The following is a 26,964-nucleotide window of genomic DNA, read 5'->3' as shown; positions in this document are numbered from 1 at the left end:
AAACCCAGCCTGGACTTCTGGTAGTTCTCTGTTGATGTGCTGTTCCAGTCGTTTTTGGATAATCTTCAGTAAAATCTTGCTTGCATGTGAAATCAGCGAGATTGTTCTGTAGTTTCCACATTCTGTTGGGTCACCTTTCTTTAGGATAGGAACAAATATAGATCTGTTCCAGTCAGTTGGCCAAGTGGTTGTTCTCCAGATTTCTTGGCACAACTTGGTTTCTTTTAAGTACATGCAAACAAGATTCTGCTGAAAATTATCCAAAAGTGCCTGGAACAGCATATCAACAGAGAAGTATCAGAAGTGCAGGATGGGTTTAGAAGAGGCCCTGGTACTATGGATATCGTAGCTAATATTAGATGGGTCTTGGCTGAAAGCAGGGAATACCAGAGGACTGTCTCTATTTGTGTTTCATTGACTATGCAAAGGCCTTTGACTGTGTGGCCCATAACAAACTGTGACTGACTCTGAGAAGAATGGAAATCCCAGAACACTTGATCGTGCTTAAGGGAAACCTATACTTGGAACAGGAAGCAGTCCTAAAGACAGAGAAGAAGTGATCAAATTAGAAAAAATGTCATTGTAGTATTTTAACACACTTTTTTCATGTAGCAGAAGATTTTTGATATTTATATATTTATAAATGTGGGGTCTTCCTCGTATTGGATGCCTGCACACAGTCTGTTGTGTGGCTGTGCCATGCAATCGCCTGCTGCTGAACAGTGATATTCTCTATAATTTACCATCATAAACATAGATGTTCCATACATTTTGCAGTTACTTTCTTTAGGATAAACTGTTAGATCTCATATTGATGCCTCAAATTTTATGTACCTGAACTATATTTTATGTTTACCTGAATAGTGTTTGTTGCTAGGTGCCATCAAGTTGACCAGTACTCTTAGCAACACCATGAACATAAGATAGAAACCTTGCCTTAGCCTACACCATTCTGGTAATCTCTGTCCTGCTCAAACCCATTGTGGTAGTCACTGTTATCAGCCCATCTCATTGAGGGTCTGCCTCTGTTTTGCTGACTCTCTTTCTTTCCCAGCATGATATCTCTTTCAAAGGGTTGGTTCCTCCTGAAAATATGTTCAAAGTAAGTGAGATGAAGTTTTATCATCCTTGTCTCTAAGGAACACTCTCCGGTTACACTTTCTTCAGGATGGATTTGTTTGTTCTTTTAGCAGTTCATGGTATATTCAGTAGTGTTTATGATACCACCGTTCAAAGGCATTGATTCTTCTTCTGTCATGCCTGTTTGTTGTCCAACTTATAGATGCATAGGAAGTACCATGGCCTGAATTAGTTGCACCTTAGTCTTTAAACCGACATCCTTGCTCGTAGAACTTTGGAGATTTCTTTTACAGTGTATTTCCTCAGTGCACTGTGTTAATTGTGGATTCAAATAAAATGAAATCATTAACAAAGTAAATCTTCCCTCCAGCTATCATGACATTGCATATTCATTTATTAGTAAATATTTTTCTCAATACTGAGATACATACCATATTGAAGGCTAAAACTGTCATCTTGTTAGCACAGCTTATTAAAGAGTCTTCCTTCAATATTGATGCTACATTCTTCATAAAGTACAGCTTCTGGGATGATTTATTCAGCATGCAGATTGAATAAACAGAGAAAGAATACAAACCTGATACATACCTTTTCTGATTTTAAACCATACATTGTTCCTTTGTTCTATTTGAACAAGTCCTTCTTGGTCTATATATAAGTTTTCCGTGAGTACAATCAATGGTTCTGGGATTCCCACTCTTCTGTATGTTAGCTTTAATTTGTTATGATCCGCACAGTCAAATGCCTTTGCATGATGCAGCGTTTTAATAGCCTCTGCTTTCAGCTGAGATTGATCTGAAATCAACAATGATATCCTTTGTGCCACAGCTACTTCTGAATCCAGTTTTCATCTCTGTCAGCTATCAATTTATTGTTCCAGCTATTTGTAAATAATCTTCATCAAGGTTTTACTTGCATGTTTTATTAATGTTATTATTTTATATTTTCCACATCCTCTTCGATTACCTTTTTTTGGGAAAGGAAACAAATATGGATCTCTTCCAGTCAGTTAATCAGGAAACTATCTTGGCAGACACTGGTAAGTGCATCCAGGGTTGCATCTCTTTCCTGAAACGCCTCAATTGTTATTCCGTCTATACCTGAAGCCTTTTTGTTGTTGTTGTTGTTGTTGCTAGTGCTTCAGTGCAGTTTGAACTTCTCTCTTCAGCATTAATAGTTCTTGATCATCTGCTATTTCCTGAAATGGTTCAGTGTCAACAAATTCTTGTTGATAAAGTAACCCTTATATTTCTTCCATCTTCTTTTGATGATCCATGCATCATTCAGGATTTTGCCATCATCAGTTTTGCAGCACAAGACTTAAATTTGGTCTTCAGTTTTTTTCAGCTTGAAAAATACTGAACGTGCTCTTCTCTTTTAGTTTTCTAAGTCCAGCTCCTTGTGCTTTTCGCTATAATGCTTTCCTTTGTCTTCTTGAACTGCGTTTTGAAATCTTCTGTTCAGCTATCTTACGTTGGCATTCCCTTGTTTTGGCTTCTTTCCATTCCAGTGCAAGTTTCAGTCTGTTACTACATCAATTTAGGTCTTTTCTTGCTTCCTCGTCTTTGTAATAGCCTTTTGCTTTCTTCATGGATGATGTCCTTCCACATCTCGTCTGGTCTTTGATTATTAGTGTTCAGTGCCTCTAATCTAGTCTTAACACCACAACAAGATAAAGGTAACAACACAATCGCAAAATAGGCACACGAGATGAACATACACTTCACCAAAGAAGACATTCAGATGATGAACAAACACATAAAGAAATGTTCAAAATCCCTAGCTGTAAGAGTGGTGCAAATCAGAACAACTATGAGATATCATCTCACCCCAGTAAGAATTCAACAGAGCAGCAAACAACAGATGCTGATGAAGTTGTGGAGAAACTGGGATCCTTATTCATTGGTAGGAGTATAAAATGGTGCAACCGCTCTGCAAGGCTGTATGGCACTTTGTCAAAAAGTTGCAAATGGAAATACCATTTGACCCAGCAATTCCGCTACTGGGAATATAACATAAAGAGACCAGAACTATCACCCAAGCAGATATGTGCACACCCATGTTTATTGCTGCGTTTTTCACAATAGCAAAGAAATGGAAACAACCCAAGTGCCCATCAACAAACAAATGGAGAAGTGGTGGTATATTCATACAATGGAATACTCTGCAGCACTTAAAAACAAGGAACTCATGAAATATTATAAAAATGGGTGACCATGGAGGACGTTATGCTGAGTAAAATACCTCCATCATGAAAGGACAAATACTGCATAACGCCACTGTTATAAAACAGGACTGACATGAGAGTTGTAGGGAAACTAAGAAAAGAGGGAATAAATAATGTATACTGCATTGAAACAGATGAGGGAGAGAACTTCTTTAAAGGAATATGTGATTAGATATTATTTGCATGACAACAGTCCAGAATAAGAGCTGCATAGTAAAGTGGACTGGAGGAGGGGAATTGTACAACAGTGAAAGAATTTTTTTTTTAAAAGAGAAAAGCTAACTAGGGGGAGAGGTGAGCAGGGAGGAAAATGTGCAACAAAGAATGAATGGAAATCCATGTTCTCTATAAACTTTCATTAAAACAAGATGCAATGCAAAAAAAAATCTCATCTTAAGATGATTTTTCCATTTCTGTTGGAATATACTCAAGGTCATATTTTGAAACTCAGATACTTGTTTTCATTTTCTTCAACTTCAGTTTTAATTTCTATGTGAACAGTTGATGGTATGTTCCTATTAGCCCCATACTGATTTTGACTGCTAATTCTGAACTTCCCCAACATTTCTTTCCACAGATGTAGTTAGTCTGCTTCCTGTGTAGTTCATCAGGTGCCATCCATGTATGTAGTCACCATTTATAATTTTTTTAAAGTTATTTGCTGTGAATTAATCATTCACTGTAGAAAGTTCATATGATTTCCAGTTTCTTTTCTGTCACCAAGGCCATATTTTTCCAACTATCAACTTTTGCATTCTAGTCATGAATTATTAATGTATCTTAATTATATGTTTGATCAATTTCAGACTGTAAAAATTGGTTGGAATCCTCAGGTACACTTCAGCTTTGACATTACTGATTGGTGCATATATTTGAGTAATAGTTATATTACAGGACTTACTTTTGTATGTTTGGATATTAGTCTATCGCCCACAGCATTATACTTCAGGAGAGATCTTGAAATGTGTTTTTTGATCATCACTGCCAAACTATTCCTCTTCTATTTTGTCATTTCTGGCATCGTAGATCATCTGATTGTCTCATTCAAAATGGACAGTACCAGCTCTGAGATAGCCTAGAATGCCGATCTTTAAGCTTTCCATTTCATTTTTTACCACCTCCAGCTTTCCTAGCTTCATGCTTTGTACAATTATTGTTGGATATTTGCAGCTGTTTCTCATTTTAAGCCTTGCCACATCAATAAGTGAAGGTCCCTCATTGGATGAAAGCCTGCTCCATTTGTGTCATTACGGTGGACTGTGCTCTGAGAAGGCAGCTCTTCCCTACACTCATTTTGAGTGCCTTCCATCCTGAGCGTATCATTTTCTGGCATTCTATCCAGCAGTGTTCTTCCCTTATCCTTAGTGATTTCGAGGACCTGCTGTTTCAGAAGTGAACGGCCAGTGTTGCCTCTTAGTCTTTCTTAGTCTGGAAGCTCTGCTGAAACCATCTAATGTGGGTGATCCTGAAATACCAGTAACATGAATTCCAATACCACAGGAACATGCAAGCCACCACAGTACAGCAAATTAACAGACAAGTGGTGACAACAGTGTTTACTCAGCAGTTATTTTGCTGGAATAACATATGACATGGTTGGAGAAACAAGGTATACTTATCAGCTATTAATAATCCCAAAAGAAAGTAAACTATGTGAGTGATAAACAGAGGGAGACAGACTGGACTAGTCAGAGAAGATTTTGTGGAAGCTCTCCTACTCAAGCTGGGAATCAGAACTTGAGTGAGGTTCTGATTGACAGTATCCAGTCACAGTGACAGTGGAACTTGTATGCATTCAGGTTCTGAAGTGGTATGAGTCTGCCAGCCTTTGGTCATCTGCCCTCTACTTGGGTGCCTAAGAGACTCAAATCCACCAGCTGTTGCTTAGGCTCCTCCTATAAAGTTTTATAGTCTTGGAAACCCAGTGGAGGGTCGTTATGAGCTGGAACTGACTTGATGGCACTAAGTAGGTAGTGTGTGCAACAATTAGATCACTGGAGCGCCTTTGAGAGAATAGTGATAGTCAGTGGTAACTTAACTCAAAACAAATGTGATGATCCAGTTGTCTTGGCTAAATATCCTAAAAACAGATGGAAGCATTGCTTTCTCATACCCTACCAGATTTATGCCTCTTTCTTTATTATTTTTAATCTCCTTATTTTCATGTTCCTCCACTATGTATTTCTTTCTTCATTATTAGTATCTTCCTTCTATACCATTCTTCTTCTCCCTCAAGCTTTTCCTCTGTATTTGCCAGTCTGTTGAGGACCTGAGGAAGTAATTTCAAGTTAGAGTTGGTCAAGTTTAACATTCTCGAGCCATAATTTAAGAGGTGGGAACTGAATGTTAATACTTCTGAATTTAGATTTGCCATGTGTTTCATCCATTCCAAGATGCACAGTTACTCCCTTTTTACCAGCTGAAATCAGGAAATGTTTATAATCGATATCATGTTATAACTTAATTACTAAATTTTTAAATTTCATAATGTATCTCACAAAGGGTAGCATCTTAGATCCAATGAAATAGGATTCCCTTCCCCACACTGTGTTACTTTCTGTGCCTTGCACTCCTAAAATACAAATTTTATCTTTGAAACAGTTCAGCTAGGTAACTTTATTTCTGAAGAGTGGCATTTTTTTAGTAACTTTGCATTCTACATAAGGAGAAGTAATGAGCAGTCTCGTTATTTTTAAATGAAAACGTTATTTATATGGTCATAAAATTTTAATTGGAGTGGCATCCACTTCTTAAACAACAGGGCTCCAGAAACTATGAACTTTGATAAATGTCAATAGTTATAGAAAGACTTCGGGCCTTTTGTTCTTAGGGTTACCATGAGTTGTGCTCAACACAAAGGCAATCAACAACAACTAACATATGTCCACATACAGATGTGAGGAGTAATCTAAGTTTTTTGTTGATTGTCAATTTATGACAGACCATAAATAGGCTTTCTCATCTGTGTCTTAGCTTTTAATTCATTTAGTTAATGGCTCATTTATTAAGGCCAGCTTAAGGCATTCAGCCCCCATATGGGATTATTGGCTTTGTGCCTCATACCATCAACTTAGAAACCCATTCAGCTAGGCATCTAGTGGTACTAAGGGTATTGTTTTCAGGGCAGGCAGGAGAGGTAGATGGAAGAGGGAAAAGAAGTTGTTAGAAATGTTTACAAATCACCTCCCTATGACCAGAGAAGGGAGCTCTGGTAGCTTAATGGTAATGACTTGCATTGCCAACCCAAAAGAATGTGACTCAAATCTACCAGCTACTCTGCAGGAGAAAGATGGACATTCTCCTCCCTGGTGATTTCCTGCTTCTGAAAATTCACAAGAGGGTCAGCTATTAGTCAGTTCTGACTTTATGGTACGTGAGAGCAATAACAATGGTCAGAGAGAGACAGAAACACTCTCAGCAAGACGGATTAACACAGTGTAACACTGGGTTTTAATATCATAAAGGTGATGCAGGATAGAGCAAGATTCAGATATGTTCATAGATGGGTTTGCTATGTCTCATAGTCACCTCAATGGCACCTAACAACTGCATGACAACTGATAATGTAATTGTCTCATTCCCTTTACTTTTTCTACTTTATTAGTGTGTATTTGCCATAGACACTAACTTGAGCCTGGGTCCTGCTCCACCCTGCCTTGATTTTGCAGCTTGCAGTGAGTTGCATACTCCATCACTTGATCGAAAACCAAATAGTTTTGTAGCAGTGAGTGTAACCACCCCTCCTCAGGCATTCTGGACGAAACACGCACAGACGGAGATCATTGAGGTGGGTGCTGCTGGGTCCCTCAGTGTGGTGTCCTGATGGGGGGGCTGCCTGATTACCTATCACTGTATTTTCACTTTTGTGAATGGTTACTGGTCTCTAGGTTTTCAGGACATCGATCCTGTTCACTACAATTACTCATCTAGATGACATTTATATTGGCCGTATCTTTCACAATTATTGATTAGCCATTTGCAGGTTATTTTTGAGAATTGATCCTGTAAAACTCATTGCTTTTGAGACAGAAGATCTTATTCCCATTGGTTACCATTTTTGGAGAACTGTGCTTATGAATCAAATCTTGGGGAAGGATTCACCATTAGCCAACCTTCTTACCAGAACATACTCTTGGTTTTTAAAATGTGTTTTTATTTTTATTACCTTTTGAGCTAAGTTCTGTATCTTAGCTTTTTTTTCACATTAAATTATATATACTCACTGAGGGAATTTACAAAATCCTTTTAGACAGTTGAAGTAGTGCAGAAGTTAGCAGACCAAGTGTGGGAGTTGCTAGTGTGCAGTTCTGCAGAGATTGTGTGTGTGTGTGGAGGGGGCGGAGATCATCTATGTTGGACAGTCCTCTTCCTGGCAATCTCTAACACATAAACTTCATTTCTTCTCCTTCCTCATGTTAGATAATAGGCAGCTTTTCAGTCTGTTGGAAATTCATTTCTGTGTTGAATTAATCTATTCTACCTCCTAAGCATTAGTTGAGTGTTACTTACACATAGAGCATAGTTCTGAGCTCTACGGATGATACAGAGGTTTTTTTTCCCAAGCACAATCCTTGTCCACTTCATGTGGAGGAGGAGACATAAATGAATATGACTACACTTACAGCCACTGGGTGTGGGAAATGTTGGAAAGAGGAGGAGAGATCCATGAGACCTGAGGAGGATGTTGTCACATCCAGTTCATAGTATCAGGGAGGTCCCCTAGGTAGTGCTTAATGAAGTCCTGGTCCAGGAGGCCCGGACTGGAGCCTAGAGATCGGCTCTTCGAGGAAGCTCCCAGATGAGTCTTTGTTGCCAGTCTGGGGATCATTCATTGAAGAGTAAAGTCCTGAAGGACATTATGTCTGGCTCTAGGAGGATATGTCAGGCTGAGAGGTAGAAATAATGAAAACGGCTGCTTGTGTGGAAAGAATGACATTCCTATATATGCAGATACTATATAGCACAGCACACATAAGAAACTGGTCCTCAAAAAAAGATACACACTAAGCTTTTTTGGTGGTGAATGTAACATTAAAAATACAAATTAGACTTAAAACTCACCTTTTTCCGTTTAAAAATGTCTCCCCTGTTAAGAGGGAAGCAGCTTTCTGTAGTGGGCCTGTTTATTTTATCTGAGTCCTGACATCTGCAGACTAAAAGTGCCAGATTACATACCATTATTATTTTTGTTCATCCTAGCTGATAGGAATACTAATTTATCATTCTGAAAATTTCTATGTACTTTAAAAGCATTTAAGATAACTAATAAAATATGTATGAGGATACAAGGGGGGAAGGATGGAAGCTAAGGGGTGAGGATAGGTAGGGGGTAATGATGGGGTCGCACAGTTTGATGGGTAGAGGGAGGGGTGCATTAAGGAAATGGGAAAGATCTGGTGTGAAAAACTATGTGTACGAATTTTGTAAAAATTTTCTATTAAAAAAGCAATTAAATACTCAGCTGTGCATTTTGATGTTTTTCTAATAATATCTGCATTTCTTTTCTATTTTAGGGAACCAACAATCCTATATTTCTAAGCAGCATTGCCTTTTTTCAAGACTCTCTTATCAATCAGATGACACAAATCAAACTATCTGTATATGATGTCAAAGATAGATCTCAGGGAACAGTTAAGTAGCATGTTACTAGTTCCTGGCATTTTCTTCCTTCTTTTTTTAAAGCTAGGTCATCATTTTAGTGAGAAATGAAGACAAGATTGACCTCAATACTTATATTTTAGCTAATGTCTAAATTATTTGTCTTGGGAATTTCTTTTTGAGCATCTTCTTTGGTCTCGTAAGATGAGGGTTAGATGTATTATGGGAGCCAGCTCGAGCCTGGGGCAAGGTAACTGGATCAGAGGCAAAGTAAAGATGCTAATCTTATCCTTCTCTGTTCTCCCTTCCCTAGATGTATTTACTAGGCTCTGGAACCTTCGTTGTCAAAGACCTACTCCAGGACAAGCATCATAGGTTGCATTTAACACTAAGGTTGGTATTTCATTCTATTTCTTTGAAAAGTACCTGAAGTGCTAAGGTTATAGAATAGACGAGAAAAGTCCCATTTCATAACAGAGGCCTTAAGAGAGAAGGTGATGCCTGTCGGGACAAGGTAAACCATTTAGCCCATCAGAAGACCTGACCGGGAATGGAAGAGCATGACACTCAGAAGGAAGAAACCTCCCCAACTGTACACTTACCTAAAGGAAAATCTCAGACATATAGTACAGTAATAAAGGCTTTTGTTTTCTTCCCTGTTTCTTCCCCAGTACAATGATATCACAGAGCAGGGGTTTTGTCTGTTTTCCATCTTCATTGTTATGTCTCTGGCACTTAAAACAGTGCCTGGCATATAATAAGTTCTTAGTAAACACCTACTGAAGGAATTTATGAATGAAAACAAGAGCCTTCACTGTGTCCCAGAGTAGGAAGAAGAAAAATGTCAAGATGTCAACCCTTCCCAGATTCATCGTAAGGACAGTTCTCTTAAAAATCCCAACTGGTGGTCTTTTTTTCAAGATAATGTAGAAACTGGAACTCTCTATTAGGTGTGAAAAATAGTCTAGTAAAGAAAATACTGATAAACAAGATTAATTCCCTACCAGATACTGAGTTATTTTGAAGCTACAGTGGTGATAGTGTAGGCACTGTCTGTCAGATCATGGGCAGGACGAGAACACTACAACTCTGTGTGTGTGTGTGTGTGTGTGTGTGTGTGTGTGTGTGTGTGTGTATCTTCATTTATCAGAAAGGGTGAGTGCTGGGTAAAACGAAGAATGGGATGGAAGGAAAGTTTAAGAAAAATATTTAGGTATGTCATATGCTAAAGCTATTTCAGTTATAATAGTGTTAAAATGAGAAATGATTTTTTAAAATAAGCTATATGTGACTGTTAAGTAGATCATAATATGGAAAGGACTTTTTCTCTTAATGAGAACCAGATTTTCAAATGGTTCATTTCATTTAAACTGTTTGATGAGAATTTACATTTCTACCCCAGATAGACTGTCTCAGAATTGACATTTTATCAAGATCCCCAGTTAAGAATACTGCGGAATCAACTGGGGGTCTGTAACCTCTATCCAGCATGAGTAGGTCTTTAAGTTTCTTTGCAATCAAAACTTTGTGAGAAAACATGAATGTTCTTGGTTTACTTGGCATCCAGGCCAGAACCCTAGGTGACATTAGTCAAAGTATGAGTGAGTGTATAATTGAAAGGAGCAGAAATGATGCTGGAATGGATATGGTCCAGCCATAATTCTGAGATGCTTCTCCAACATTCTTTGGGAGCTGGAAGAACCCAGGAATTCACAGGCAGCTTGGAAGCAGGCTCTGCCTCCTCTGTCTCTGACTTCACCATGTAGACTGAGGTGTTCCTTATCCAGCCCTGTAGTGTTTTGTTCCTTTCCAGACACAGCTGTGCTCTGCTGGTGTCCTGTCTGCCTCTCTTGGAAATCAGTGACCCTTGATTTACTGTCTGGATGAGTAGGTGGGTGTCCCAGCACCCTTCAGCGGCTCAGGATGTCTAAACCTCATTTAAGCAGAAAATGAAGCTAATTGCCAAGCCACTCATGAGAGTGCATTGCTCGTTGCAGGTCTGCAGAGAGTGACCGTGTGGGCAACATCACCGTGATAGGTTGGCAGATGGAGGAGAAGTCAGACCAGCGGCCCCCTGTGACCCGGTCTGTGGACACTGTCAATGGGAGGGTGAGCACCCTGCCACTCCTCTTTCTGGCTCAGTAGACTGCCACGAGCAGGCCCCAGGATACTCTAGTCATCTATAGGCCCATCTCAGAGTAAATAGGGTGGAGCTCCCACCGGAGAGGCCTGTGTGGCCTTCAAGGGTTTGTGCCTTGATGCCAACCTCTACTCCTGGCTCCTTAATCCCAACGAAGGAGAGCAAATGGATGAGAGGCATTGCCATCAGGAAAAGAGGCATCTCAAGTAACAGTTCATGGGACATGAAAGCATTTTTGTTACTATCTTCCTCCTCCTGACATACTCACACCCTGCACATGGCCCACAATGGTTTAATGCACAACGCAGTCCACCCACACCCACCTTCTCATGCATACTTCCCACAGCATACACTTGCCAGCCCCCTCTCTCACAGTCTCGTACGTATATCCTCAGGCTCTCAAATGAAAATGCAAATTTCAGAACCCTCAGACCTGGTAACTAGTCATTGTTATCAGATATCCAGATAATCTCATTCAGCCCGAAGAAGCCAAGCCTGCTGGTCCTGAAAGTATTCATCATTAGTCTCTCCTTTATATTTAATACATCTAAACACTGAAGCCCAAGGTAAAGTTACTTAGGCAAAGGAAGTACATGTGTAGAAAACTGTTTGCCTGGAATACTTTCCGTCCACCAGAAGGTAAATAAATGTGCCTTGTGGCTTTTGGGCAGTTGATTATGGTCGAGTTTAATGGTGGGTTTTCTTTTAAGAGCCTTTCATAATGTGTAGAGGTCACCATTTCTACAGAGCATTCTGGAGTCTCACAGGATTCTTGTGTTTTTCTGTACTTGCCATCAGATGGTTTTACCTGTTGATGAAAGCTTGACCGAGTCACTGGGACTCCGATCCAAATATGCTTCATTGCGAAAAGACACCTTATTAAAATCGGGTAAGCTGCGTCCTCGGCCAGTATTCTTGCCACTCCTCAGACTCACAGCTGTGCGCTCACTTTTTCCATCTCTGCTGTTTTATCAATGTACCATTATTTTTCCCAGCTATTTATAGCATTAGTAATGGTCTGAGAAAAGAAGCTCTTCCTTCTTCATTTCACTTTCTTTGCCTGTTCCTGCATTGGTCTTGTTGTTAGGTGCTGTCAAGTCAAGTTTCTATTCAAAGAGGAGCCCCCATCCCTTCTCAACCCTCCATGACAGAGTAGACCTGCCTCACAGGGATTCCTAGGCTATAATCTTTACAGGAGGGAGCTCGGTGGTCTACTAAGGTGCTGTGCTGCTAATCCAAAGGCACATGGTTCAAATCTAACAGCTTCTCTATAGGAGAATGATGGGCAGTGTCCTCCCATGTGATTTATAGCCTCTGAAAACTGGATAGTCCATCCAGTGGCTGCATGATCAGCTCTGAGTCCGTTCTGACTCGATGACATCAACAGCACAGCAGTCTTTACGGGAGCTGGGAGCTGATTGCCCATCTTCTCTGTGGTTCAAACCACCAGCCTCTCAGTTAGCAGCTGAAAATGAAACCATTATGGCCCTGGAGCCCCTCACTCCTCAGCCCTTCACACTTACGCGCTAATTATTTTGGGTCGAGAAGATTACATGTTCCAGGGAGGACATTTTCAGGATAGTCTGTTGTTGAGTTTGGGGTTTGAATATTTTAATTTCTGTGAGAGGAACAGTAGACTTGAGGGTGGCAGCCTCACTTGAGGGTAAGGGAGGGGGCCCACAGGGCAGATCTGGCACCAGTTCACACTCTGCCTCTGTCCCTCTGCCACCCCACCTCAGTGTTCGGCGGCGCCATCTGCCGCATGTACCGGTTCCCGACTACCGATGGTAACCACCTTCGGATCTTGGAGCAGATGGCGGAGAGCGTGCTCTCCCTGCACGTGCCCCGGCAGTTCGTGAAGCTCCTGCTCGAGGAAGATGCAGCCAGGTGAGGCCCCCTCATGCCCCCATGCTCTGCCTCTTCTTTTCCAGAAAGCTCCAGGATGTGGTAGGCAGAACATGGCATTCGCTCGGCCTCCACTGCAAACCCTGCACTGCTGCTTGCCAGAGCCTCCAATTTCTCATCTTCGTCACAGCGTTTCTGTGTGAAGATTTCACAGGAAGTTCTGCCAGATGTGGGTTCAAAGCTGTTCTTCCCTTCTCACTGTTTTTCTCCTTTTGCTTAGTCTTGAGGAAATTAGCAATAAGTTCCAATTCTTTGACTACCACTGCCCAGGCCCGTGATTCCTAGGTGAGGGTCTCTTTTGGAACCACAGTGAGGGCATCTCCAGATTCCTGATTCTGACTTGTCAGGGCACGGAGCGCTCTTGTCATGTGAGGATGGAAACACTTCCCCCACTCCTAGCTTAAGGTGGGTTTTCGGTAGGTTCTGAAGCAGGAAGATGACCTAAGAGGTAGGTCCTCTCCACATTGTCCCCAGCTTAACTCAGGTTGTCATTTGTACTCCTTGTCATAAAAAAATTTTACTAATATCATATCATATAATAAAAAAGATACAACCAGTACCCTACTATTTTAATACCGCTGTTAATTTATCTTGAAAAAAAAAATTTTCAAATTTGGAATTTTGAAGGGAAAAAAAATGCAAAAGTAGTACGGTGAATATTCATATATACCTGTTACCTAAATTTACCATTTGTTAATATTTTCTACATTTTTTTCTCTCTCTCCAAATGCTTTATAAAGTTATTTAAATTTCTAAACATTTTGTTTCCTTTCTGCTCTGTCCATATCTCTATATATTTATGCTGCTTCTAAGTTGCTTTGGAGTGTCATTCTGATTCACGGTAACTTCATGTATGTGGAACTGTGTCCATTGGGTTTTTCAGTACTAAATTTTTTTTAATAGATTTCCAGACCTTTCTTCCAAGTTATCTCTGAGCAAATCAAACCTTGGAGTTAACAGCCAAGAGCATTAACTCTTTTCACCGCCCAGGGATTCCTGGAAAAGCACAGTTTATGTTTTCATTATCTTCAGTTTTCATGTTCTCATTTGTTAAGGCCTATTTCTCCATTCTTTGATAGAGACTCTCACATTAAAGAACTCATTTGTTCAGCAAGTGAGTTTTCCTTTCAAACATGTGGATTTGGTTAGTTGGTTGGTTTTAAGCACCAACTATGCGTCGTGTACACATGCACAGTGGAGGAGGCTTCTTTGTTGATGAAGACTGGTGCATAAATGAGGAGATCCGATGGTGTAACTCCCAGCATGCTGCCCTGCTAAACCAAGTCTCTGGTGGTTCTAATCCACTAGCAGGAGGAAGAGGGGCAGGGTAGTCTCCTCCTTTGTGATGTACAACCTCAGAAATCCAATGGAGAAGCTCAGTGAGTCAAAACTCAATTCAACAACAGTGAGTTTGAGTTTTGAGTAAGTACACATAAGAGCTCTGGGTGTGTCAGTGGAATGAGGAAATGGAAAGAGAGAAAGAAGAGGTTGAAGGGAATTCAGGGGCAAAGATATTCCTGATAATAACCGCTATCAGCTCCCCTACAGGCAGGGCTCATGTGCTGTAGAAGCAATTATACAGCTATTGAACTTGTTGAGCTGATCCCAACCAGCAGTCAGGAAATCAAAAGACGAATTGCATTGGAAAAAATCTAATGGCAGGGACCTGAAATTGAAGAGCAGTGATGTCAGTCTGGAGACTAAGGTGTGCCTGATCCAGGCCAAGGTCTTTTCAGTTACTTACATGCATCAGAAAGCTGGACAAAGATAGGGATGATAGAAGGAGAATTGATGCTTTTGAGCTGTGGAGCTGGAAAAGAGTTTTGAATATACCATGGACTGCTAGAAGAACAAACAGGTTCATCCTGGAAAGGGTGAAACCAGGCTGCTTTTTGGAGGCAAGGATTCTGAAGCCTCATCTGACATACTTTGAACATGTTGCAAGGAGTGACCAGTCCTTGGAGAGGGACATCATGCTTGGGAGATTGAAGGGATAGTGCAAGAGAGGAAGACCCTAGATAAGATGGATTGACTCGGTGACTGGTATAATGGGGTAGGTGCTGGCACAAAATAGAGCAGAGTTCCTTTGTTTTCCTCAAGAAAAACTGGTGCATAGTATAAAAAGTCAAACATCAAATATGAAAAAAGCAAGTCTTAAGGTGTCTACTTTTTGGTACACTTCCCAGAAACAAGCACTTTTAACTATTTAAATGTTTGTCGTGTATATAAACCACTTTCTTAACTGGTTAGTTTCAAGAATTGGGTACCAATTTCCTGTGTTAAGGGTCTTTTTACACTTTCCCATTTCTAATTTTCGTAATATAGTTATGCTTAATTTGTTGTTGTTAAATCTTTATTATTTTAATTATTGTGTACTTACCACTGAGCTAAGGAGTTCACATTTGATTTCTGACACAGCTTTTTCTAGAGTTAACATTGTCTTCCCCCTTCTGTTCCTCTTTCTCCTCCTTTGTTTCTTCCTTTTTCTTTCTCATAACCATCAAGCAAACATACACATAGAAAACAAGGCAAAGCCGTTCACAAGTCCTGTTCGGTTTGCTGAGAAGCCAGTTCTCAGTTGAAGATAAACAGCCTTATATTTTGCATCTGTATTTTGAGAGAAGTGAGACAGAAAGCCTCAAGTCTCGTTCAGATCCTGAGCCCCTCATGACAACCTCTGTGGGGAGACCTGGAGGCAGGACAGAGATGGCCTCTGATGGTTCCTAACAAGCCTCCTGTCATTGTGTTCTTTGAGAAGCCACAGCATTCTGCCCAGGTTCAGTGCAGACCTGTACATATGTGGTCTCTGCTGGTGACGTGTTAGGTAGCCAGGGTGCCAGGGCAGCACTCCTATTCCCTCCTCCTCGCCTCACCCACCTGGTGGCCCTTGCACATTTGACCAAGTGTCTGTTAAAAGCATTGAACCCACACTCTTCTCCATGTGATCGCTTCTGCTTCATACTCTTCTCCACATGGTCAGCTGCACTTCTAGCCTTTCTTCCTAGAGCTGTGAGGCCTTCTGCCCTTCTGACCACCCTTTAGGTTTGCAGTGCAGTCTGGGCCTTTCCTGGCCTCAGTGTTGCCTCCATAGACATGTCCTCCTGGTAAGGACTCATATACTTCTCTAAGGAGGTATTCCAGTCCCACACCTGATGTGTGTATGTGTTTGCCTTTAGAGTATGTGAACTGGAAGAGTTGGGGGAACTGTCCCCTTGCTGGGAGAGCCTCCGGCGCCAAATTGTCACTCAGTATCAGACCATCATCCTCACCTACCAGGAGAACCTGACAGACCTCCATCAGTACAAAGGTGGGTGCTGGGGCTCCTCGTCAGCAGGGTTTGCATGCTCTCTGCTTTCCTATCTGGAAATCTGCAATCTAAGGCTCCTGAAATACCCTCACTGGTGTTATATTTTCAAGGTATGAACTTTTAGATTATAATTAAAAAGACACATCTGTGAGAACTGGACTCACAATTCCTTTCTTTGGTATCATCTATCAAACACTATAGAATGAAAATGAGCAGAGCCAACCTACAGTATGTCGACTCATGTTACTCATTCATCTCAGTCCACCAGCAGTGCACTGTTGACCAGGCTTTTATTGTTGAAGTAGAGTAGCTTTCTGAAGTTCTCATTTTAAACCCTTCATGGTGCTTGTATTGAACATACAAACGTATTTCTCACAGACTCCTGTGGTGTCAGACTCTAGAGAATCATCACTGGTGGCAAAATGCAAAGCAAACAAGTATTGATCTGCCTTTACTATGCTGGTAAAATTAATTTCCTGTTTATTTTTTTTTCTCACTGGATGGATTTTTTTTTAAAACTCTTGATTGTCAGTTTAATTTGTGAACCCTTTTCTAGGCATGATATTCTCCTTTTAATTAGTTATGAATTTTGATTATAGACATAGGACTGTGATACTTGTTATAAAACATCACTGCATTTCCTGCACCTGCTGCTGTTGGTGGTGTTGAGTTGGTTCTGACTCTTAGTGACCTCCATGTACAGTAGATGGAATCACTGCCCAGTCCTGCACCAGCCCCACTATCTGTGAGTCCATTATGGTAACCACCATGTCAGTCCATCTCATAAGGGTCTTCTTCCCCTTTTTTACTGACCTTCTCCTTTACTAAGCGTAATACTCTTCTCCAGGGACTAATCCCTCCTGATCACATGCTCAAAGTATGTGAAGTGAAATCTCATCATCCTCACTGCAAAAGAGCATTCTGGCTGTATTTCTTCCAAGACAGATTTGTTCGTTCTTTTGAAAGTCTGTAGCATATTCCGTATTCTTCTCCAACACCACGATTGAAAGGAATCAAGTATTTTGGTCTTCTTTGTTGCCTAACTTCGGCATGAATATGGGGCAATTGAAGATACCATGACTTGGGTCACACTTGCCTTAGTCCTCAAAGTGACATCGTCTCTAGCACTTTGTAAAGGTCTTTTGCAACAGGTTTGTCCACTGTAATATGGCATTTAATTTCCTGTATCTTCCATGGGTGTTGATTATGTATCCAGTTAATATGAAATTATTGACAAATGCAAACTTTTCTCCACTTTTAATGTTATTATTGGTCAAGATTTTTGTTTTCTTTATGTTGTGGTATAAATCCATAATGAAGGCTGAAGTCTTTGAACATCATTATTAAGTCCTTTTTGCTTTCAGTAGGAAGAGTTGTGTTATATGCATCTTGCAGATAGTTAATGTGCATTAATGCCATATTTTTCTTTACATGAACCAGTTTCTCAGATTATTTGCTTATTATACATATTGAATAAGAATGGTGAAAGGATACAGACCTAATGCATACCGTTCTGATTTTAAACCTCTTGATATCCTCTTATTCTTCCTTAGTCTATGTGAAGTCAACATGAGCATGTTGTTGTTGTTACATTCTGTGGAGTTGAGTACACCTCACTGTGACCCTATGAACAACAAATCTGAACCCTGTCTTGTCCTGGGCCATCCTCGTTATTTCTGCCATACTCAGGTCCATTACAGCAGTCACTGTGTCATTCCATCTGGTTGGCAGTCTTCCTTTCTTTTACCAGCCTTCCACCTTTCCAAGCATGATGTCCCTCTCCAAGGAATAGCCTCTCCTAGCAACATGTCCAAAGTGAGACAAAGCTTTGTCACCTTTACCTCCAAGGAGCCCTCCAACTGCACTTCTCCAAGATATATCTGTTCTTTTGGCAGTCCATGTACTGAACAAAATCTTTCGATTGTATAGATCATAACTGACTGTGCATAACATTGTGAAGAGATGGGCATTCCTGTGTGTGCCTGTAAAATAACCAAGCATGAACAAGGGAGCACATTTAAATTTGTATTCTTAAGGGCTAGAATGCATGCTTTTATAGAGTTTAGTCATCTCAACTTAGATTTGGGGTCATTTGCAGATTCTTTTCATTGCTTTTCAGAAATGAGATGAGTTGCTCCAGTTAAACCAATTGTGTAGATCTTGGATAATGGTAAATCTCGAGTTGGAACAGCCAGTTTCTGGCATGGACCCACTTGCTTTTTATAGTACTGCTGACATCATGCCGCACACCACCAGATCTTTGTGTCAGATCTCTCAGCAGAGATGGCTGAGTCATGGGCAAGAAAGGCACTGTTAACATAGTGATGCCAGTTCTACTAATAATGTTTCTTAAGCACTTAAGAGTACTCCTTAGAAGCAAAGATGGTGAGACTTGGCCTCACATACTTTGGGTATGTTATCAGAAGAGGCCAGTCCCTGGCAAAAGACATTATGTTTGGAAAAGTAAAAGGTCAGTGAAGAAGAGGAAGGCTCTGAAGTAGATGGACTGACACAGTGACAGCACCGGCGACCTAAGCACAGATTGAGGATGGCACAGGTTCTGGCTGGGTTTTATTCTGTAGTGTCATGAATGAGAGCCAGCTCAGCAGCACCTAACAACAACAAAAGCAAGCACCCAGAAGCAGTCTTCTTATCAATGAGCTGTGCTCCTTCAACATTTCATCCTCCTACCGTGTGTAAATGAGTTGTAGCTGGGAACAACTCAGAAATCTCTAGACCTCTCCCGGGACCTACTTATCTGTTTACATTCAGCAACGTCCTAAAAATGTCCTTTTTCTATTCCCATTCCGGTAGAAAGAATGAAGGTTGATGAACTTTTTTTTCTTCTTATATTTTATTTCTTAGGTCCCTCATTTAAAGCTAGCAGTTTGAAAGCAGATAAAAAGTTAGAATTTGTTCCCACGAACTTGCACATACAAAGAATGAGAGTTCAAGATGATGGAGGATCAGGTAACTGTTTTTGTCACCCTCTTGTTGAGTCCAAGTTTGTTATTATTTATTATTTCTGACATACTGGATACTTGGTTTCTGAGTCATTCCAGACATGTTCTTGGTATGTTCTTCTGCTGAGCATCTTGGATAAGAAAAATGTTATGAGGACTTTTGTTTAATATCACACACCAGCTTCCTTTTTATATTTCTCTGTCAGAAAGATATCAGTCACACTTCCAGAAGGGTTGTTTTATAGTTTTCTTCACCCCAGTGTGACTCTACCTTAAGACAAGTAGAACCTCTATTTGCTGAGATGATGGTTCTGGGCCCCAATAGGCTTTAAGGCAGCCCGAACTGTGGGATTAAGGGACAGTGGCCACTTGGAAAGGGCTGGTGAGGCAGGATTCTAGACTTGTGTGCATATCCCTGTAGCTGGCTTGTCCACAGGCCTGAGCCCAGAGTAATGGAGGAGAGCTTTCTGTCATTCAGATCAGAACTACGACATCGTCACCATCGGAGCCCCAGCGGCACACTGCCAAGGCTTTAAGTCAGGAGGTCTTCGCAAAAAGCTGCACAAATTTGAGGAGACTAAAAAACAGTAAGTAGCTGGGAGAGGTGTGTGGTCTTCAGTCAACTGTCTGATGCTTCCCTGATTTAAAAAAATAATAAAAATATGGCTGTGATAACATCCAGCTGTTCTGATCGGCTTTGGCGTGGTGGAAGAAGCTTTATTCTACAGCCTGTGCTACTGTGTGTAAGGTGTGGTGTGTGTTACTAAGCCGGCTAAGTGATGAAAACACCTAGTTAGGGATTCTTCCTTCCAACATTAGAAGCATGTTATTCTCCCTTTAAGGTGATACTACAGGCAGTTACTCTGGGTGGACCCTCCATTGGTCTGGCCGTCGTTAGACTTCATAATCAATCAGTTGAACCTATCATAGTGTAAAGCCTTGAGCAGATTGTTTTCCAAAAGGACAGCAGTCTAACAAGCGTTTAGTGTGTAATAAACATTCCTAATTTCAAAATGATTCAGTAGGCGGCATTGAGATAGTGTCTTTTGCAGGAATTTACTGTATGGGAAAGAGGGGAAGGGCATTTCAGAACAAGGAGACGGCATAGGCAGTGGTATACAGTGAGATGAAGCGAGGTGTGTAATTCCTGTGGACAAGGAGCTGATGACAAAATAGCTTCACTATCAGTCTTTTCTGTGCTGCGGTGTGTGCTGGTGACCAGAGACACAATGTCAACAGATTCAGCCCTGATGCCACTCAGGACTGAGACTGTGAAACAGAGAAGTCAACAAGCATGCTTGTTGCCAGAAAACTAACTTATAAAAGGTGCTATGATAGGACAAGAGACAGAGCATCAAAACAACTCAGACCACTGAGTCTACGCTGTTGCACTGGACACCCGGGAAGCACTGATGTTCTTTAGATGTCACCGTCAAGATAGGGAAGGGTCAACGGCTATGTCTTAAGTTGGATTCTCTAGATAATCAAAACAAATGCAGCTTATATATCTATATGGTTATATCAGTATCTTTCTGTCTATATCTATATATATATACACACACAAACAGAGACAGAGAAAAAGTAGTTATCTGAAGGAAATGGCTTTTGTAGTTGTAGAGGCTTGCAAGTCCTAAATCCATAGATTAGACGTCAGAATATAAATCTTCTCCTGAGTTACCCAACTACCTGTACTGAGTAACACAAAATTGGCAGATCAAGTGGCAGGCTGCTGGCTTTGAAACCAACAAATCCAAGAACAGCAGGGACTATGGCAGACTGCTGGCTCAAGTCCAAAAAACTGGAGATTACCTTGTCATAAGCCACATGGAGGATCCTAATCAAGCAAAAACCAAGATAATGTTGCTGAACATATATATATATATTTCATGCAGGCCACACCCTTAAGAAAACTCCCTTTCAACTAATTGGCTGTTCATAGAACATCTCATCATGGAGGTTATCGCATTATATCAGATCTCATCAAGTAAACACATGTTAACTGCTAAACCAGAGGATCATAGACAGCCAAGTTGATAAACAGCCTTAACCATCAAAGGGTGTAAGAAGTGGAGTCAATGAGTGTAAATGATACTATGTTGTTGTTGTTATGTGCTGTCGAGTTGTTTGCGACTCATAGCGACCCTATGCACAACAGTCCTAAACCCTGCTCTATCCTGTGCCAACCGCACTGCCTCTGACATACCCATCCCAATTACCCCAGTCACTGAATCAATCCATCTCATAGAGGGTCTTCCCCTCCTGCACCATGCCTCCACCCTCCCAAGCATGATGTCCCTCTCCAAGGACCCGTCCCTCCTGGCAACATGTCCAAAGTATGTCAGACGAAGCCCCAGAATCCTTGCTTCTAAGGAGTAGCTTGGTTTAATCCTCTCCAAGATGAATCTGTTTGTTTTCCTGGCAGTGCATGGTACATTCAGTACTCTTCTCCAGCACCACAGCTCAAAGGCATCAACTCTCCTTCTGTCCTCCCTAGTCATTGTCCAGCTCTCTGATGCATAACAAGCGATTGCAAAGACCATGGCCTGTATCAGGCGCACCTTAATCTCCAGAGAGACACCGTTTCTCTTGAATACTTTAGAGAGGTCCCTAACAGCAGACTTTCCCATCGCGATATGCTTTTTGATTTCCTGACTGCTGGTGCCAAGAGTGTTGACTGTGGAGCCGAGCAAACTGAAGCTGTGAACAATCTCAGTCTCTTCGCCATCCATCCTGATACTGCCAACTGGTCCAGTGGTGAGAATCTTTGTCTTATTGACATTGAGCCTCAGTCCATATTGAAGGCTGCAGTCCTTGACCCTCAGCAGTAAGTGCATGAGGTCCTCCTCAGTTTCAGCGAGCAAGGTTGTGTCATCTGCATAACGCAGATTGTTGATAGATCATCCACCAATCCTAACGCCACGCCTCTCCTCATAGAGCCCAGCCTCTCGGATAATCTGCTCTGCATACAGGTTGAAAAGGTATGGAGACAGGACACATCCCTGACGTACACCCTTCCCAATTTTGAACCATGCAGTGTTACCCTGCTCTGTTCTGACGACTGCCTCTTGGTCCAAGTATAGGTTTCGCATTAGCACGATTAAATGTTCTGGGATTCTCATTCTTCTCAGAGTCAGCCACAGTTAGTTATGATCCACACAGTCAAATGCCTTTGCATAATCAATGAAACACAGATAGACATTCTTCTGGTAATCCTTGCTTTCAGCCAACATCCATCTAACATCAGCAACAATATCCCTAGTACCACGACCCCTTCTAAACCCAGCCTGGTACTATAGGAGCCTTGAAATATGAAACAAGGAATGACGTTCTTAGATCTCAAAAGAATAATTATGACTTAAGATTTGTTTAAGCTAACAAAACTCAATCGAATCAGATGAGTTAGGGGAGAAGAGAACATTGATGGAGTATGGTTTGGAAATGATGGAACACAGGAGAGCAAGATAATTCTAGATGAGACAAGAGAAGAAGATGGGACACAGAGAGATTTTGGAATAAGGAGAAGTAAGCCAAAGGTATTCATGGAAAAGCTTTGGCAGAAAGTGGAGTTGAAAGAGTTGGAGTTATCCACTGAGGATGATGAAACCAATGTCCAGGGCAGGTCAAATTAACCTGGCTGGGTGGTGAGATAGAGAGATCTGGTATGCATTACAGCCAGTAGACCACTGCTTGACTGTGCTGCTGTGGCCAGCTGTCAGGATGTGACTTGAGAAAATATACCACGACTGGATCCTGGAGGAGACGAGTAAAAGGTCTAATGCAGTGGTTGGTCACTGGATTGAGGCGATCAAGAGTGCAACCAGGACCATCATTGACCATGGGATAAGGTGGGATGGGGAACAGATGTGTGAAAGAGAGTTCCACATGGGACATTGCTTAGATTGGTGGGATCCTGCCACAGACAAGTCAGGCAGGCAGAAGAAGGGACTCTGGTTAGGAGGAGGAATGCCAGCCTGTAGGGCCAGGAAGCCCTTAGATAGAGACGCAGCACTGAAGACAGATCCCAGGGACACTCCCAGGGGTCTGCTTGGATTCATTCTCACCATGTACATCCAAGAGCATGTCCCCAAGCAGACAAATTATGCAGTTTTTTACTAATTTCAGGATTTCTGGGACTATAAAAAGACTAGGAAACTCCTGTCCCACCACACCTCTGCATAGCCAGCCAGAATGCGTGTGTGTCTGTAGCACCACTGCATGTTGCTGTGTGGAAAGCATGATTGTGATTTCAAGGTGCTTCTGGGGTCATGCTCCCCTGGGACCCTGAAGGAGAAGGTCCATTAATTCTGCAGGTAGTCGGTCAAGAAATGAAGCCACCCAACTTTCCACATCCTATGAAGGCTGGACGTGTCAATACGTGAGGACTACAGATTAAAAACATTGCACAGCTTATCTCCCCAAATGCCTCTTTGATCCTTTTCAAATATGTAATACAAATTTTTATTTCTTTCCGATGGCTGTAGATAAAGTTTTCATTATTTAAACTTTCCTTTAAATGCATATGTAACTTGCCTACCCTTGTTATACCCCTGAGTGCTGATGCGCTATGGAGTAAGCCTTTCTGGCTGTTTATAAATGAAATCATCCCTGTGGTCAGAACATGAAAAATCATCTTCAGTATCTTGACAAGAAAAAAAAATCACTTGGCTTTTGCTTTGTTTTTTTCTCTTTGCGTGTGGTATTTGTGGACAAGCTGCTAATATTTCATTTTGGTTCTTTTCTGTAGCAGTTTTGAGGAGAGTTGGTGAGTTTTCTGTCCGTGGAGAGAGTGTCTGTTGAGTCTTTGCTCTCATTCAGAGAAAGCCCATGCTGTCCTCTCCCTGGGCAGTGCCCTGCCTCAATGTGGTGTTGCTGTGTAGACAGAACTCTCCCTTCCAACTGCAATATTCTTTGATAATGAATAGTCAATCTCTAACCTGCTGTCTCACCTCTAAAACATGGCATCTTTCTGTTGTGGAGTCTGCTCAAGAGATCCCCTCCTGTTCCTCTGGATGGGGAAGATTCCAGGTTCAGAAAGTCCTCCTGGTCTATGGCAGTGTAAGCCAGCATTGGCATAGCTGGAAATTCCTTTTTGTTTTCCTTTAAAATATTCTAAGAATTTTCGTTTTTCATATCACCATCAACTCTTCTCTGTATGACCAGAACAAACAAAAACTAAACCCACTGTCATCAGGTCTCTTCTGACACATTAGCAGACCTGGAGGACAAAGTCTCAGTGATTCCAGGGCTGTAAGTCTTTATGGAAGCAGTGAATTTGAAGTGCCAGCCTGTTGGTTAACAGCCAAGTAGTTACTCTACCACCAGGGGTTTTCTATATAACTGAAGTCAGCTTCTATTTCATGATAATTGGTAATTAATGCACTCTTTTAAACCATTGTTACCAGGGTCATTTGTACCCCTAGAGAACAACCAAGAAACCAGTCTAGTAAAGTGATTTTTTCCACACACCCCCAACCCCCCACCAACCAATCAGACAGAGTAGGGCTTCCCATTGCTGCCTTAGGCCCTCTCCAGGAAGGTCCAGAGCTCCAAGTCTGTTGTTTTGACTTTATCTAATGACAGACCCTGCCAGCATTTCTAGCTCTTCAAGAATTTCTGCTGCATTGGAACTTTTGAAGGGAGCCCTGGCGGTGTAGTCTGTAGGAAATCATGCAACTAACCTAAAAAGCAGCACTTCTCTGTTAGTTCAAATCCCCGTCAGCAGCTCTGTAGTTGAAAGATGGACAATCTCGCATGTGACTGCAACCTCTGAAAAGGAGGGTCAGCTATGAGTAAGTTCCAACTTGATGTTCCCACTGTGGTCTGCTCCATTTGTTGTAAGACAAATGGAGCATCATCTGAGAAGATGATTCTAGGGGCCACTGGGACATGGGCAAAGAGACAAGGAAGTCCGCGCAAAGGCCAGGTATCCCCTTTGGTAAAAATCAGCCCAGATGCGGTTGACTAAACTTCCATCTGGAAAGTTCCTGGGAATTAACCTTCCTCAGATTTCCTCTTTGGTGACTCTTAAAAGACTTTCCATAGCCGATCTGGGCTTATTTGCCTCCTGAATACATACACAAGGTACACCAGAGACAGATAAAGGATGGAGGTCACTGGGTTATAAGCAGAGAGTTTTTTGCTACCGGGAGAATGTCAGGGATTAGATCCCAGGCTGAGGGTTCCCCGACCTCTTAATCCTTCTACCTTATGTGGAACTACTATCCCCCAGCTTCAGACACTGCAGAAACAATCCCATTTTCTATATAATGTCCAGAGTCACTGCTGCCTGTGAGATCCCCGCCATGCCTGTGACCAGCAGATTCCATCCCTAAGCTCGCCCTTCCTCCTTTTCTGTAGTGAATCAGTGGATGTAGGGCAGGAGCCTGATGCAAGATCTACAGACTGTACTTAGGAAACTGCCTCCAGGGATTCTCAGGGGTCAGTCCACTTGAGTAGAAGATGCTAGAGAAACACAGGATAGGTGGTGGACCTGACAGTCTCTCCTGGAATTAAGACCTCCTGAAAGTACATGTATTTCAGAATAGTGACATATCTGCAACCCTTGTACTGCCTCCTTCTTACAGCTGCCCTGCTTTTAAAAATAGATGGTTGAGCACCATTGCTTCATAATCATCCAAATTCTAAATATTTAGAATTCATAATCCTCTCTTAGCACCATTTTCTGAAATGGACTCTCTCACCCCTCATATATTTCATATACTTTAAAACCCAGATTATTACTAGTAGAACAGGACGAGCACAGGATGCTATTTTTCTCTTTCCATTTTGGGGGAGGAGTTTGTATTTGTTGAAGTATCCACAGCCATCTAGATACATACACAATATTTGCAAACATAGTTTACAGATGTACTCTAAATATTTAGGAGGACTCAATTTTCTAAAATTTTCCTTTGAGATTGTATCTTGTAAACAAAATTGTCTTAAATGGCAGCTATTCATTTGGAAGAGTGATTGCAGGTTGGAAGGTTTGCTGCGTGCACATTGCTATGATGACACTCATCTTAGTGGGCAGGCTTGACCGCAGTTGGCTGCATGAGCTTTGGGCAAACCCATTGTCCCCTATTGTGGCATTGTGAATTCGTGGTGTGTTTTTTATTTCTGGGGTGTTTTGGTTTTTGGTGTTTGCATGTTCGTCCCAGAGTCTTAACAAAGAACAGGGCAATTGCCTTTGTGCCCCCTTGATAAAGGCCGAGTGGGAAAGGTACACAGTCCTGACTCTAGAGACCCTCATCTCTAGGAGAAGTGACAGAGCGTGCTAAAAGACACCTTCCATCCCTCCCTTTCTCTCTTGTCCCAAAAACACTTTGGAAACTCCTCCTTTCTTTCCTTCTACTCAAGAGTCCACCGATTCAAACTTTTAGGAGGAAACTTCCATATTGGTGGCTTGCACTTCTCCTTCCTGCTTTCATTGGCTCCCTCAAATGGTCTTAGCAATAAATTGATAATTTTGAATTTGTTTGGAATCTTATGCTAAGTACCATATTACCTCCATCTACTAGGGCCAGACATGCCCACCAGGTGCCATGTATCTGAAGGGTATGGGATTGGTTCTCCAGAAGCTCCTTCTTGGAGCTGAGCCATGGCTTTGCCACCAGATCCCTAGACACAAATGCTGCTTGGTGGTGAGAGGTTGAGGGGGGATACAGAAAGCTAGTGTTGGGATGATCTTTGATTTGTTGCTTTCTCCACATCTTCATCTGATGGAATATAACTTTTCAAAGTC

The 26,964-nt window shown here is 41.5% G+C and overlaps 1 protein-coding gene across 5 annotated transcripts in view; it reads left to right on the top strand.

The window, feature by feature from the left end:
• The window catches only part of INPP4A (inositol polyphosphate-4-phosphatase, type I, 107kDa), a 65,019-nt gene that overhangs the window by 4,937 nt on the left and 33,118 nt on the right, over positions 1-26,964 (top strand). For 3 of the 5 annotated variants that reach the window (XM_006879377.1, XM_006879374.1, XM_006879376.1), the window contains exons 3-12: positions 6,976-7,094; positions 8,821-8,937; positions 9,219-9,298; positions 10,903-11,014; positions 11,844-11,934; positions 12,785-12,932; positions 16,127-16,257; positions 19,123-19,227; positions 19,699-19,807; positions 23,968-23,982. In XM_006879377.1, the coding sequence (XP_006879439.1) occupies positions 6,976-7,094; positions 8,821-8,937; positions 9,219-9,298; positions 10,903-11,014; positions 11,844-11,934; positions 12,785-12,932; positions 16,127-16,257; positions 19,123-19,227; positions 19,699-19,807; positions 23,968-23,982 (1,027 nt within the window). The remainder of the gene's footprint in view (positions 1-6,975; positions 7,095-8,820; positions 8,938-9,218; positions 9,299-10,902; positions 11,015-11,843; positions 11,935-12,784; positions 12,933-16,126; positions 16,258-19,122; positions 19,228-19,698; positions 19,808-23,967; positions 23,983-26,964) is intronic. The other 2 variants (XM_006879375.1, XM_006879378.1) reach the window with 1 other exon arrangement.

The sequence above is a fragment of the Elephantulus edwardii genome, unplaced genomic scaffold, assembly GCF_000299155.1.
Source record: "Elephantulus edwardii isolate Elephantulus edwardi_28Jun2011 unplaced genomic scaffold, EleEdw1.0 scaffold00003, whole genome shotgun sequence".
NCBI classification, from domain to species: Eukaryota; Metazoa; Chordata; class Mammalia; order Macroscelidea; family Macroscelididae; genus Elephantulus; species Elephantulus edwardii.
This window is presented reverse-complemented; position numbering and strand designations above follow the sequence as displayed.